Source organism: Argopecten irradians, chromosome 1 (genome assembly GCF_041381155.1).
Source record: "Argopecten irradians isolate NY chromosome 1, Ai_NY, whole genome shotgun sequence".
Taxonomy (NCBI): domain Eukaryota; kingdom Metazoa; phylum Mollusca; class Bivalvia; order Pectinida; family Pectinidae; genus Argopecten; species Argopecten irradians.
The window spans coordinates 13,501,899-13,518,786 of NC_091134.1; the positions used below are offsets into that span (position 1 = coordinate 13,501,899).

The following is a 16,888-nucleotide window of genomic DNA, read 5'->3' on the forward strand; positions in this document are numbered from 1 at the left end:
CAGGTACATCGTGACAAATTTTGTAGAGAGACAAATGGCCTGCTTTCAAGTCGACATCCACGATGAGTCCACGCGGACTGCTACAACTTCACGCGCATTTGTGGATAATTCATCGAGAAAAGGGATAAGTTCTGAAAAACTTGTACATTTCCTTTGTGAACGCGGGCGTTATTTAATCATGCGTTTCCCTCCAAACTACAAACGTGCTAAATTGCTGCTGGCACAGTCAACAATCGGCATACGCGAAAGTGCATCAGCATTTTGGATGCTATTACCTTTATTCTATCACCATAGCATAGTCCTGCAATTTAATAATCCACGTAAAAATTTCTACCGAACAGATAGAGCGGAAAAATTGAATACTTCAGCATAGGCGAAAGGGCATGGTCAAAATATGGGAACGAAAGAATGGGTGCTTCTGTCAGTAACTTTCTTAAAGTACAGTTCTCACAGTCTTCCTGGACCAAATAAATTTCACACTCTTCAATGTTTGAAGGTAATATCTGGTAACTCTTATATCACCGCACGATTATCCACGCATAGAAACACCATAATTGATTTCTACACTCTCAGGCATATCCCCGGCGACACAGAGATTTTCATCCTTCATTTACGAGTTTCTGTTGTCTTTCCGGCATGAGCTCCTCCCGGGCGACCACCGAGATCCTCATCCGATTCAATCGTTTATATTCCGGCCATACCCAGCCAAAGTTACATAAAACTCACTGCTCTGTCTCTTAAAAAGGCTGGCAGTATTGATGCCTTTTTTTGTTTTCCCTTCCACCCAATTGCCTTTGACTATCCCGTTGAAGTTTTTCAACCAAGAATATACTTTTTAATACTTAAAGGGACAATTCACTCAGGCTAATTCTTTTACAAAACCAAGAAGCAAAATATAGCATAAATGTATTATTTTACATTTCTTATGAAACAAGTAACGTAAAACATTGACAAATTCCACGACATTGTTAAGTATTTTAATTAATATCGTTGAATAAACAGGTACAATATGGAGTCGCTGTACCCATACCCGAGCCAAAGTAGCGCACGTTAAACAAATAAACTACATAACCACTAAGAAGGCGATAAAAAGGTTTTTTAGGCGAGACAATTCACCTAATAAGGTAAACACACTACTGTCAGAGCATCCTCGATTTTCCAGGGGTTCCGATCACATACAATCTCCATCCCTGAACTATCTCAAAGTGAAATTGAAGGCAGCTCAGCGGAAAACATTTGACAGGGTTCGACATACAAGGGGTTCGACCACAATGTGTAATGGCGGACAGCGAGCGAGTTTGAACATCTACACACATGTCACTAGACTGGCCACCAGACCCTAAGTTACTGATAAGACTTTCTCAGCAGAGTTCTTTACTAGATTATCTCCCTCTAGTTTAAAACTCTAGAATCAGGCATGTAGTAGAGACAAAATTAATGAAGCAAAATTGTGATTTTTTTAATATTCTAGAGACTGGTGGCCAGTCTAACATGTCACAACCATGGGCTTTTCAGGCATATCACATTAAAACCGACTTATCTAATTTCCATTAGAACTGGTTTTTTCCGATATATGTACAAATTTTAATGTTCTCTTAGACTGAATTGTCCCTTTAATAAATATTTATATATTCTACATGTATAAATGTGTGTCATGTCATGTGGGCTTTTATGAAAAGAGTCAAAGACGTTTGGTTTTTAGAGACAAAAAAAACACATCGGGACGAGTTTCATGCATGTAAGATTTCATATGAAATTAACAAAATTTAGGAATATTTTTAAAACTTAATGAAATGTTAACATCAATACATTCGCAAGTAATGTCGTCAGCATGATCATCTTTATGATATATCGTCCATCATTTTGATTGTCGTGCAGTACAACGTAAAAATAAAACAAAAAACAGCGGTTTTTAGTTTAAAAAAAAACGATTATGTACAACCGGGATACCTTAACCTCACATTTTACATTTGGAATGTAATTAATAACATAATATTCCGTATGTAATATCATTAAGCCTACTTGAAAGGATCATCCATGTATCATTGATATTTTCAAATTTGAAGGGTAAATATCAATAAGAGCAGAATACCAATACATTTATATTGTTTTAGGTGAAAACCGTGTTACTAAGATATTTGTAATTGAAATGTCACAGAAGAAGAACACTCTTCCAAATTACATCTGCGATAACACATTCAAAGGGGGCAATAACTCAGGTCCTCCTTTTCACAACGATTTTGTACGGTCCTGCTGTATAGCCGGCGATTCCACAGACGTCAGGTGTGAAATCAGCTGTTTCACCCGGTGGAATCGAGATGTCAAATTGTTGAAGCAGAATTGCACAGATCAAGTGTAATTCAGCTTTTGCGACACTTTCTCCTAGACACACCCTCCTTCCGGCAGAAAAAGGAAGCCAGCTTACGGGTTTGGGGCCAAGATTTCCATCGGAATCCAAATATCGTTCTGGATCAAATTTTGAGGGATCTTTCCAATGTCGCGGGTCATTGTGTAAAGCCCATTGGTTGATCATGATCGTTGTTCGCTCCGGTATGTCAAAACCACCTAGCACATAATAAAATATAAATTCAGTACAGTTCCGGAATGTTTAACACTGAACACTTATATGTAAATATAAATAACTTCGAATTATCTACACATTTAAATTTACGTGATCAGTTTTGTAAATCACGATATTTAATGTAACAACGAATCATCGGGGCAAGATAAATTGTTTCATAACTAAGGCATGACCAGGCCATTATAAAGAGTGATATTTGCAGGGCTCGGTTGTACAAAAAGTGATTCGTTTAATCATATGATTAGTATAATTTCCATGTTTCGTTTGCTGCGAAAGTTAACAGGGCAAGTAGATTAAGAATGGATTTCCTCAGGTTCTGCAGATTTTTTAGTTTCGTCAAGAAATGCAATAAAAATATTGTTAATGATTAGAACGACCATCCTTTGTACATCTTTGAATCCAAGCTACAATGTCACGACCCGTTCAATCAGATTACAGAATAAAATAAACGTTCAAATTATTTTTGTCCAATTTGCATAATTTAGCAACATTAGTTTACCCCCGCATATGCCAATCCATCCTCGATGCTCCAGGGGTACGATCACATACGATCTCTACACCCCTGGACTATCTCATAGTAAAACTGGAGGCAACAGAATAGAACAGGTATTTCAATCCTTTGATATACATCAAAAGAGCTGTATAAAGGTACACTGTGGTTGACTGTGTGGCTTTGAAGCTGGGCGTCGCTCTCTCTGTAGTCTTCAAAGGAATTCTTCGCAGGCTTGTGATTGGTCAGATATTTTCGTCTGAACTACCTTCAGTTTTACTATGAGATAGTCCAGGGGTGGACATAACGTCAGTTATTGTAACCCCTGGAGTATCGAGGATGATGCCAATCAAAACTCTCTTAATATAAAGAAGGGTGCAGACCCAAACTGCACTATCAGAAGTGGTATTTAGACAAGTGAATGTGTATTTATTGCATGCGATTTAACGGTAATACACGTACATAATTTTGAATCGATTCTTGCGGAATGCGGGAACCCCATCGGAGCTACTGTAGCAACTCGCATAATCTCGTGCAGGACAGCCTCTGTGTATGGCATCGACGGACGGTCATCTAGTCCTGGCAAACGATTTTGGCCTATAAACCAAATGAAAGGAAGAATGAATAGACAGAGTACGTAGTGTATGTATTTAGTCCTGGCAAACAATCTTGGCCTGTAAATCAGATGAAAGGAAAAATGAAGGGTCCTAGTACATAATGCACGAATGAGTTAGTAAGTCATTGATTGAGAATTCAAAGCTTTACTTACAATCTAATTTATGTGTTAAGATTAATGATTGTGCTTAAGGTTTGGATGGGGTTAAACTGTAATTTTAAGCAGCCCAGGAGCAATATAATCAATAAATAAACGTAAGTACATGTACGAAAGACTGATATATTAATACACTCAAAACTATGCAACCGAAATAACCTGGGGTGTATATCAATCAAAAGCGTCGATTTTTTATGAATTATATTGGGGTACTTACACCAAGCATTTAGTCTATCTAAACTTTGGGGTTAACATGCAAGGTATGAAATATCTATATGTAAGTACATACCGACGGCGTTGTCGATTTCTTTCTGTGCTTTCTTCTGTATCTCCGGATAAGCAGCCATGTACAGTAGAAACCATTGTAGTGTAAATCGGGAAGTGTCTAATCCAGCTAAACAAATGAAAGAACATCTTTACACTCTTTGTTCACAATGTAAAAAAATCAATACAAAATGTAAGCACTCTTTAAAATCAAAATTATGTTATTAAGCGAACTGACCTTTCTGTGCTCTTTAGTTTTTGTTAAATTCCATAACTGTGCAACAAATCAGTTATTCATTTCAAGTTTATTAATACTAAAACAACACTTATATTTCTGGTCAATATTAAATTAAATGCAGATATATTAAAAGAACAATTATCATACCGAAGAAAATATCTGATAATGTTTGCTTTAGGTGGACGTCGGTCAATTGGCTCAGCAGTTCTGTATCCTCTTCATTTTCAGCCTCCATTCTTGCCTGAATCAAGGCATCGGTAAAATCCCTTATGTTACCTGTTGACGAATGTATGGTCATTAACAACATTATGTATGTTGCCGGTATGCACATATTTATGTTAGTAATAGTATATATACATATATGAAGGAGAATCGTGGATCTTATACAAAATATGGAAAGATTATGTATTTATACACACCTTGCATTCAATTTTCAAAATGAAACAATATTTGTCGGTACATTTTTGGTGTCAAAGTTGCTTATTTCCTTTCATATTTATGACTATCTGAAACTAGTAATGTGGTATCTTCATTAGTACATAATTTATATATGATAAATGACAATATACCATATATTCAGAATTCAAAATATTACACCTTTTTATAATAATATGTTTTTTGAGCTTCCATATTCAAGGTGACCTTGGCATCTACATCTCATATCTTTAGTGAGGTAGTATGCAATTTAAGTGGTTACACATATTCAACTATGAACTGATTCATAGATATAAATATATAGATTCATAAATATGCACTTTAAGTGGTAACACATATTCAACTGTAAAATGATTAATTGTGTATTGTCTTTCATGTTTGTAATATCATGTTATAACGAAAATCGATAAAGTGTATATGATAAAAATATATATAATACTGTGTACAACGATAATTTCTTGCACGTGTAGACCGAACGCGGGTACTCGCGAAATGTCACCTTTAAAACAATCAAACAATTGGTAATGTCATAAATGTTTGGCAAACAACTCAATACCGTGAGCAATGGTAAAAAAATAATGAGTAGTAAAGGTTTACCTTCATCAAAGGTCTGTTTGTGTTCCACGAGCTCATCCACAAGTACTTGATAAAGTTTATTTGCCAATTCCAAAACTCCCGTTAATCTCTTTGTTGGCCATATTTTCAGCAAAATTGGAAATATATCTTCAATAAATCCCGATCCAAACGACGCCAATAAGTCATTTTGAATGTCCATAAAGCTCTTGAATTTAGGATCGTCAAACTTGTATCTGGAAATTTTCCACGAAAATAATGTCAGATTTATAAATGCATTTTAACAGAAATTAAAAAAAATGATAAGTTCACGTTAATATGTAGTGACTGATTCATATAGACTACTGCAAAGAGTAAATACTGTCACAGAGTAAGAACTGATGCACTGTTTTTTATATGATGAACTTCTTTATGGGCTTCATAAAAGTAACTATTCGGTGATATGACTGTTATTGCAAATAAATACCTTCTTATTTAAATGTGTGAGTATAAACTAGATAAAAAATTAAACCACCAAGACCTGTTTGCTAGTAAGCCTTGCTTTTCACCTACTTATACAGATATCTATACATGTAAATGCAAATAAAATGAAATATGAAATGTGACTGTAGAGTACAGATCCTTATTTTTGTCGCAATTTCACGGTACAATTTACAATTTTGTATTCGCTATTACTCAATCTGATTAAAATACAGATCCTTATAACCACTCCGTTAAATGAAGGATCTGACAAAATCCCATAGAGGGTCACGTCCAGATGACCTTTATACCACGTGGAATTCATACCAAATCCATTTTCTACACCTTCCTACATCAATTGGAAGCGATATTTCGTCCCAATAAACATACACAATAAGCTTTGTTGTGCTCTTTGGGCGAGATGGCTACGTAAACCAAAATAATTCTGACAGGTTTTTCAAACAATTTCGTCCCCTGAAATTCACTGTCAAAATTTTGCAAGTAGCAATTTGATTGGCCATTTTCAAAGGTCACCTGGACATGACCCCTAATGGGTTTTTCTCAGATCCTCTTATCAAACGTAGTGGTTATAAGGATCTGTATTTTAATCAGATTGGCCTATTACTTTCCTTACCACAAATCCACAAAACGTACCCAAAAATTATTATCCGCATAACTTATTGGTTTCTTTGTTTGTTTGATTATTTTAACGTCCTATTAACAGCTGGGGTCATGCGTTGTGTTACGTGTATGAAGTGCGTGCGGCTGCCTGTTTTGGATGACAGCAGAATATTCATGTTGAATCTTCGATATCTTGTATAATGGAACTTTTCTTTTTTTTAATAGTGCTATATCACTGAAACGTATTTATTGGTGATATGGGATCCCGCAATGGCCCAATCACTTCTGTGGCCGACGACATTAAATGTTAAGTCAACAGTGGCTTGGGGAGTATTTTTAACCTTTTAAGACATCACTTACACTTTGTTGAAGCAAAGTGCGTAGATTATGTTGATCATAGCGAGATCTACATGTGTGTGAGGGGCGAATGCTTCTCCCTTCTTCTCGTCGAACAGCTCCATCATCTGGGTCAAGGATCCGTGTATCGCCTCCTCTAGTTTTCTTCCTTTCAGGTAGGTTCTGTCAAAACAATGTGAAATAAAAAGCATCGTCATCTCTAGTATTGACATGCATTATCATTTCAGCTACTCTAATACATTGTACTTGTTTAATTAACAGAGATATTGATCCAAATTACAAAATCTTGTCTTGAGGGCTAGCAAAAGTATTTCAGTCGTCATTTTAGTCATTTGCCGACAGAAGGCAATTTAGCATCTATGAAATATACAAACACTATAAATATCTTAAAATATATCTAATTAAATAAAAATTATTAAAAAATATGCTTGTAAACTTTTGTGAGAGGCGGATTCATACAGTTTGCAAACAAAAATTCTTCCATACCCCGATGAAGTTAAAAAAAAGAGTGACATCAATACTTAATGTCAGTTGAGCTCTGATTTTCCACTTCCGTTGACATGGTCACATAGAGGTCGATGTATAGAAAACATCATCGACTCGATCAATATCGCCATTGTGACGTCACAACTGATATTGTGCTTTGCGATTCCACTGCCAAAACGTTGTGTTCTGCAGGGTGATGTCCTATGACCATCATTTTTCATGTAAGTAACATGCAGATCAAATTGTCTTTAAACATTTTAAAGAAACTCTGCATTTAATACAAAAAGTGATTATTGCACTACCAAACCTAATGTTATACAACAAAAAACATCATTTTTTTTTGCATATATACTTATCATACCTAAGAGCCGAACCGGCAATCTTACGATGCAGTTTCCAAGTCGGTGTATATTGAGCCATTGCGATGTCCTTCCCGCCATCGGAAAAGAGGAGTGCTAAATAAAATGAAAAAAAAAAAGAAAACTAGTCACAATATGATTTTATTTAAATAAACGGTACACTTCTTAAGGATATGATGTATAGTTTACATACAAAAATGATTATGATGTCACAAGTTTATATAAAACAACATGATTTCAAGCTTTTCTATTATCGAAATGCATTAACAATGCAATTAGGAAGCATTTTAATTTGAGATGGTGCCGTAATTTAAATTTTTAAAATATTGCTAAATTATAATGGGATTTATCAAAACAATACCAAACAAATTTATTGCTATTACAATGAAACTAAGAAATATTGAAATAGTGTAAGTTAGTGAATTAGCATATAATGTTGTCCACTAATATCACCAATTCTATTGATTGTCCTATTCATATTTGTACGGTACCTGATGGTATCTTTGGACGGTTAGCAAAGTCAGCCTTGCTTCTTATCAGTACATCTGTCGCTGCCTCAATTGTGTTGACAATCACAATTGGTCTAGTGCCTGTCAAGATAATGGTATACTGATTTATTCATTTCTCTAAAACCAACGGGTGTTATACTGGCTGCAGGTTTCATGAATACACTCATGTCACCTGAGGCTGTATCGCACGTGTCTTCTTGTATTGTACAAGCCATGCCCTTTTATGGTGCTGTATTAATGAAGCATGTCGCCGAAGACACCAAGCAACACACCCCATCCAGTAACATTACACTGACAACCGGCGAACTAGTTCCACTCTTTTATGTTGAGCTCTAAAGAGCAGAAACTAACGCTTTTATAGACAATCTGTCTCAGCAAGTGGGCAGAACCCAGAGTTTTCCGCAGAGGGGCGAAGCTTCACCGAAGGCCAAAAGTGAGGCGGTACAAAGCGAGACGATAGGAAGAAGAAAGTTAATTAGGAAGAAGAGATATTTTAATATCCTAAATAGTCGCTTTTTATGACCATGCAATATGGCAGCAGGTACAAGACTGACGCTCTACCTGCAGAGCAATGCATTGTTCATCAGTATTCAGTATTTAAAAAAAACATATGTTAATACAAATGCAGACACATAAAGGGTTAATGTAACCTCTTCTTTTTATTTATTCTTTATTATTTTTTTATTTTCGTTTTTGTTTGTTTGGGTTTTTTTTCTTTGTTTATTAAGACTTTTGTGAACATTTACAAGGTGATGAAAAAAGAAAAGCAATTTAGATATACCTGGTTATTGAGAAGCAACAAACCACATATACACTGTTTTACATCATGCTATTCTACTGAATAAACTTACTAAAGTATATGGTGATCACCGGGCCGTACTTCTTCGACAATTCCATACATTGTTCCTGGAAATCTCTCGCTCCAAGCACTGGAATAATTAACAGTTTATATAAAGTACTACAGTACCGTAAGCTGTGTTTAAGTCGATGAGTTTGTTCCGTCATACCTTTTGGTTAATATAATACATTCAACAGTACATGATAAGCTTATAAAGTAACCAACACAGGCCAACAATATATGACCATTTTTTAATCCTCTTGGGTGTTTTGTACAGTGTAGTTACACACGATAATCAAACGGTCTTAAGGAAATTATTAATGTGAAAATAACTCAAAAGTTTTGATAAAACAAAGATAAAATTAAATACGTTTTAAATTTCCTATTAAAGGTATGGGTGTAGGTCCTGGTGGAAGTTTGTACTTGTTCCGTTTGACCAGCCAATACACAGTTAGGCCTGCCCCGAGTCCTACCAACGCGGAAGTTGGTGTGACGTATGTCTGTAGAGGTCCGAGCATTTCCTGTAAATTCTCAATGCCGTCTAGCAGTCGATGTTGAATTCCATCCATGTTGTCTTGTTAATCTGTAAACGTTGATTCTGGAATGGAAAAACAGGAAGTTGAATGGACAAGCAGCGTTTGATTTTGATTGGCATTTGTTCTACTTTTCTTAATGTTGTTGGAGGATAACTTCCTTTACGGCACAAAGATCTTGAATAACTTACCAATGAATGTCAAATGCAAAGTGTGTTTACGTTCGCACTGGTTAAACTTGTTGCGAAAAAAAGCGACCAAAAAGATGGAATGTCATAGAAAGTATATATATCACTATATTTGATATAAAAATTTAAAAAAAAAATAGTAATAATATAAATATATCGGTCAATCTACAGAAGGATCGATTACAGATCAAAGAACTCGTAAATAAGATAATAGCACACCGACTTTAATATTAATGGTATAAAAATTCCAGGAGTTGAAACAATGTTATATTTATTTCAAAACATCCCGTTGTTCCTCATATAAAGGCACGGACAATTTATTTCGAAAAGAAGACATATTTAATGAAGATGTTTTTGGAACGAGTAAGTATTTCATATTGATACGCTATACTGTTGGTCATACCTTGACATTCTGACGATATAATATTATCACCGACTTTGATAAGACGGCAACTTTATCACAGACAACAAATCTGTAGTTGCTGACCTACATAGTATGTATATTTAGGCTATTTATCACACAGTAAGGACTGCAGGACAAAGTTTAGATTTACATTGTATCATCCCCGATACTCCAGGGGTTACCATAACTGACGTTATGTCCACCCCTGGACTATCTCATTAGTAAAACTGAAGGTAGTTCAGAAGAAAATATCTGACCAATCACAAGGCTACAAAGATTTCCTTTGAAGACTACAGAGAGCGACGCCCAGCTTCAAAGCCACACAGTCAACCACAGTGTACCGTTATACAGCTCTTTTGATGTATATCAAAGGACTGAATTACCTGTTTTATTCTGTTGCCTCCAGTTTTACTATGAGATAGTCCATGGGTGTAGAGATCGTATGTGATCGTAACCCCTGGAGCATCGAGGATGACATTTTATATACATGTACTGTATATGGTATATATAACGATTATGACATATTTGACCGAATTTTATCCTATCTGTTTAAAATAGCCGATAGGTAGACTAGCTAGGATTACAGAATGTTTGTTTGATGGCTAAATGCACATTAAAATCATTTTTCACAAGCCTTTTTCCCCGCTGTTAAATCTGCGTTCTTATTATATTAGCCAAAATAGCGTGCCTTGCCTAATTTCAGCTCGCCTTATAATTAGACCCTAAGATTTTCTCAGCAGAATTCTAATACTAGATTATCTTACCTAGATTGAAACTTATGTTGCACAGGCAAAACAGTCAAATACCTATACACGTACATATTTCTCTGAGTTTGCCATGACCTAAATATTGTAGCAGCCATTGTGGAAAATATTTACACTTACATATATATATATGTAGCGTGGAAATTTATGTCACGCTTAGTTTTTATTAGTTGTTCAAGTTAAAGTTTATTTGTATTGTAAAATAACAGTTTTATACTATTTAGTTGATAGTTTTAGTTTATATATATGCAGTATGTATAGTGTATATATACAAATATAGGACAGTTAGGGACCAGGTGGCCACGTGCACGTGCCCATCTGGGGTCGTTACGTATACGTAGGGAGCTAGGACACCGCATTCCGTTTTCCATATAAGGAGTTGTTTACGACTAGGGCTGTGTATTAGGGTCCAGTTTGATAGACAGGTTGCGTAAGGTGTTCGTATAGGCCATGGGCTAGGAGGGTCCCACATGCACCCCCCCCCCCAAACCTCCGAACCAATATTTTTCTGAACCCTTATGACCCACTGATCACAAATCCAAATGTTAACATTGCATAAGTTGGGATGAACTTCCGGTTATGACGTCATCAAGATGGCCGCCATCTAGAATTTCACTAAAAATTGAAAAATAGTCATAACATTAACATTTTTCAACCGAAGTAGACAAATGAGGTATCAAAATGACCACAATAGAACAACAAATACATATCAGGACTAAAAAATCCAATATATGTAGTGATTTCTACGCAGGAAATGAAAAAATCGGATTTAAAGATCAAAAATGGTGATTTTTCAGCAAATTTTTCATATTTTGTTTGGACGCAGCAAAAATGTTTCCCAACAGCAATCTATTATTTCTAATAAGTTTTTTTGACCACTTGTCAATCAGTTTAAGCAACAAAAACAACCAAAACCAATGTTAACATCGTATAAGTTCCGGTAATGACGTCATCAAGATGGCCACCATCTCGAATTTCACTGAAAAATGAAAAATAGTCATAACATTGGCATTTTTCAACTGAAGTAGATAAATGAGGTATCAAAATGACCACAATAGAACAACAAATACATGTCGTGACCAAATAAGCCAATATATGTAGTGATTTGAACGCAGGAAATGAAAAAAAATAATATTTTAAGCTCAAAAATGGTAATTTTTCAGCATTTTTTCATATTTGGCTTGACGCAGCAAAATTGTTTCCCAACAACAAATTGTTATTCACAATCAGTTATTTGACCTCTTATCAATCTGTTAAAACAACAACAACAAAAATATATAGAAATGCAAAAAAAGAATTATTGTTATACCCTCAATTTGATAGATTAGCAGCGTCTCAAAAATAACACAACACCTACTGATAGCGTAACAAATGTAACCTAAGCTAAGCCTGTGTATCCATTAATATCATTAACAGTTCCCAAAGCGTTTGTGTCTTTGAAAATGAGCACATTCATTGTTTATTTCCTATGCATAGCATAAGCAAAATGCCATATGGTTACTACAATATCACTAATATGTCTTTCACTGGTTCTCAATGATAACCATTATCATTGTGCGTGCTTTCTCGCCTCACTGACCTATCCACTGAAGAGACGCGGCATATCTGGTAGCTGGTACATGCAGTCCGAATCAGAGTACTCGAGATATCAGTATTCAATTCGTCGAAATGTGACACTGCATAACCAGTGTTGTTCTAGCCTTTTATGACCCATCCATGACCAGAGTTCATATCAGGAACAACAGGTTCAGGGATGTGGGATCTCTTTCAGATTCTAACATATCGTACGTATATGCTGTTTCAGACTTCTCCGGCATAATGGAAATTACACCAGATGCACATTCTTCCAATGGTGGAATTGGTTCTCTTAAGCACATAACTCCATAATTCGTATGAAGTACTATTCATCAATCTTGTGGACCCTCGTGCAACCATAAATGGCACTGGTGATATCATCGAGGTCATTAATGAGGGCATAAATGTTAAATGTTTTTCATTGGTCTGACTTTTCCCACTCCCTTGAAGGTGCTGGTTGTGTCACATCTGGTGTATGCGCAAAGAGACCATTGAAGACTCTCCAGTAAAAAGTTCTCTAAAGTGCTTTCCAGAATTGGCAAAGAGAGAAACTTCACTGCAGACCTCATTTATGACCTCAAAGAATCCACCTGTGCCACCTATGGTCACTGAGGTTCACAAGAATTAGGAATTGTGCTTCATACGAATTAAGGAGAACCAACTCAACCCTCCACAGAATGTTGATCTGGTGTCTTTTCCATCATGCCGGGAAAGTCTGGAACATCATATACGATATGTGAATCTAGGTGAAACTAGGTTGGAAACAGGAAGAGCTCCCACATCCCTGAAGCCGATGTTTCTGATCTTAACTCTGACCATGGACAGTTGACAAGTTAGAACCACGATGCTAACCCGGTAATGTAATGTCACATCAGGTCACCGAGGTCGAAGACGACACTCTGGCGAGAAAGCACGCACAACGAAAATGATTAGCATTAAGAACTAGTGAAAGAAATATGTGACACTGTAGTAACCATCTTATATCTTGCGTTATACACAGGAAATAAACAATGGATGTGCTCATTCTAAAAGACACAATATGTTTCGAAAAGTGTCATGGTATTTACGGAACTTTAATTTGATACCCTATAGCTATTAGTTAGCGTTTTGCTGTAATAATTCAGTTTGAGAGGCTACTAGTCTACAAAATTTCGAGCATGAAAATGGATTATTTTGAAGTCCCACTTAGATATTCAGCCAACTTTAAATTCAAATTTGTTAAGATATAAATCGTCAATAGCCAATGTTATATTCAGGAAATTCCAATACACCAGGAAACTGTAGTGTTAGCGGTTTGGAAAAAAATAACAAATCATATGCCGCATCCAGTGATGTTTTGTAAACCAAATGATGGTATAACAAATCTCTGTTGCATTTCTATATATTTTTGTTGTTGTTGTTTTAACAGATTGATAAGAGGTCAAATAACTGATTGTGAATAACAATTTGTTGTTGGGAAACAATTTTGCTGCGTCAAGCCAAATATGAAAAAATGCTGAAAAAATTACCATTTTTGAGCTTAAAATATTATTTTTTTCATTTCCTGCGTTCAAATCACTACATATATTGGCTTATTTGGTCACGACATGTATTTGTTGTTCTATTGTGGTCATTTTGATACTTCATTTGTCTACTTCAGTTGAAAAATGCCAATGTTATGACTATTTTTCATTTTTCAGTGAAATTCGAGATGGTGGCCATCTTGATGACGTCATAACCGGAACTTACACGATGTTAACATTGGTTTTGGTTGTTTTTGTTGCTTAAACTGATTGACAAGTGGTCAAAAAACTTATTAGAAATAATAGATTGCTGTTGGGAAACATTTTTGCTGCGTCAAACAAAATATGAAAAATTTGCTGAAAAATCGCCATTTTTGAGCTTTAAATCCGATTTTTTCATTTCCTGCGTAGAAATCACTACATATATTGGATTTTTTGGTCCTGATATGTCTTTGTTGTTTCTATTGTGGTCATTTTGGTACCTCATTTGTCTACTTCGTTTGAAAAATGTTAATGTTATGACTATTTTTCAATTTTTAGTGAAATTCGAGATGGCGGCCATCTTGATGACGTCATAACCGGAAGTTCATCCCAACTTATGCAATGTTAACAGTTTGTCATTTGTGATCAGTGGGTCATAAGGGTTCAGAAAAATATTGGTTCGGAGGTTTGGGGGGGGGGGGGGTGCATGTGGGACCCTCCTAGCCCATGGCCTTCGTATTAATAGTAACAGAGAGCTAAATTTAGGTAGTGGTCACTTCGGCCAGCCTATTAGAGTTAGGTTGGGAGGGGGGATGGAAGTAGGTAGCTATAGAAATACGTAACCATAGTAAGATTCAGCCAATTAGATGATAGTATGAAAGTGGTATAAAAGGGGGTGCACGTGAAGAAAAGAGATTACATGAAATTTTGGGACTTACTCCACGCATCTCGGTATCAGTTATTTTCATTCGGATTACTTTACTACACTTAGTGTGTTTGTGACTATGGGATTTATACTTGCATTTGGGATGTACTGAATACTTCGCAATTATGGATATCACCTAGCAGCGAACTTAAGTGAAACAGTGTACCAGTGTGTGTGTTCCTAATGGATTTAATGTGAACTATATTACGTGGATGTTTATGTGAATAAATTATGTGAATTTTAAAGTGACGTTTTCTAGTTTTCCCTGCCGTAGTCACCTTCCATCACGGACTTACGATATACAATAGCGTCTCGCATCGTCATAGCCTAAGTGCTATCGTATTTTGGAGAAACGCTACATATATATATACATAGTACAAACCTGTGTGCTGGGTAATCAATTTTCTCTGCAGAAACGTGTATGATATCAATGTAGACGTCCTTCCATGCTTTCAGGTTCATGTGAATGAGTTAAAACCGGTTTATACAGTAGACGTAGAGATAAATATATTTTCAATAGTCACTTGATCTAAAGTCACTGCCTATATATATCCATTACAGCTTGTCGAGGCCGTTCTGTGTGTAAACACGATAGAAATACGTGTCCATGTTCCGGGCTGATGTTTACATCGAATATAACGTGCGTGTACACACGTATTTTAAGGCTATAGCAAATATACATGTACGTACAGTATCGCCATTTTGAATGTTATAAAACCTGTTTGATCAAATACGCAAATAACTACACGGAATGATCAAATTTATAACAAACTTACTACAATTAACTATAACTTCTAACTAACAAGTTAGTTTTTTGCCGGAGCTCAGAAATGTAAACTTGAAATTATCCGTGCATAGTATTTGTACTAGATACACTTGTGGTATTCTATAAACGACCGACATTGTTGAGTCTTATTGCCTTTAAGGTGTTTCGGTATACTGCCGCTCTAGTACTCCACTATACTGGGTTACGAGTTCGAATCTCATATGGGTCATTTGCAAGGTACTGGCCGGAGACAGACTCTCCTCCACCTCATTAACCTGACACGTTCTTTAATGACCTTGAAGTTAGCAGGACATGATGTAAGACATTATTGCGTATTTTGGATTCGTAGCAACGAGCGATCCTAATTTACAACATACATTGTAGTTAAATTATATATACCCCACCTTCATTAGATATTATATGCTATAATTAAAGTATCAGTTGAGATATACATGTATCTGTACCCAGCTACATTATCACTGATGGAAGAAAATGTGATATTTAAAGTATAAAAGTCAATCCGTGTTAAAAATAACAGCGAATCTGAGGTCAATTTCAGTACGACGACAGGACGAAAGTACCGTCGTTACAGGCCCATTACCTTTCCGGAGCAAAATATAAAAGTTTCTTAAAAACATTAATAACATCAGAAAATGCGTACCGATGACTTAAAATGAGGTTACGACACCGAACATATGCAAGATTTCCTGCGTAATATATGAAAACAGTGGAGAGTCAATTCGCTGTTTTGCCGTCTGGCGCAGTGATAGTCAACTACCGCCCGGTATTTAGGACGACGGCGGTACACATAATACGACCCGCGTTATGAAAATAAACATTTTAATTATTTTAATCAAATCGTTCAGAAGGTGATGATAAATGTAGTATTAACGCAAAGTTAATAATTTTTGCGACTCTACAAAATTATCGATCTTGTTTTACATTCCCAATTTAAAAATTTAAAGCCGTTTCGGAAAGGTAGTGGGCCTTGAAACTTAAGTTGACCTCTGAAATATTCGAATGTTAAAGAACTCAATTTTGTTCGTGATCTGTTCTAGTACGACTATGAAATCAACAGAAGCAAGATACACTATGTACCAATTCATTTATTTCATAAAACAGAAATCTTTAAAATTAGTGTTGTAACTTGAATGGCATTAAACTTACATAGCTGTAACAAACGAATACATAGAGAAATCACCAAAGTGAAATTATTTACACAAGGCCCGAAACTTGGATACATAGAGAAATCACCAAAGTGAAATTAT

The 16,888-nt window shown here is 35.7% G+C and overlaps 1 protein-coding gene across 1 annotated transcript; it reads right to left on the reverse strand.

The window, feature by feature from the left end:
• Window positions 1-1,723: 1,723 nt before the first annotated feature.
• Window positions 1,724-15,551, reverse strand: LOC138318312 (steroid 17-alpha-hydroxylase/17,20 lyase-like). Its single transcript, XM_069260554.1, has 11 exons — window positions 15,237-15,551; window positions 9,353-9,580; window positions 8,996-9,073; window positions 8,127-8,225; window positions 7,638-7,731; window positions 6,794-6,952; window positions 5,378-5,589; window positions 4,493-4,621; window positions 4,133-4,237; window positions 3,534-3,668; window positions 1,724-2,565 (listed from the first exon to the last, which is right to left on the reverse strand). Exons 2-11 carry the CDS (start codon window positions 9,549-9,551, stop codon window positions 2,216-2,218), a joined length of 1,560 nt encoding a protein of 519 aa, XP_069116655.1. The 5' UTR covers window positions 9,552-9,580; window positions 15,237-15,551; the 3' UTR covers window positions 1,724-2,215.
• Between the last annotated feature and the right edge of the window lie 1,337 nt (window positions 15,552-16,888).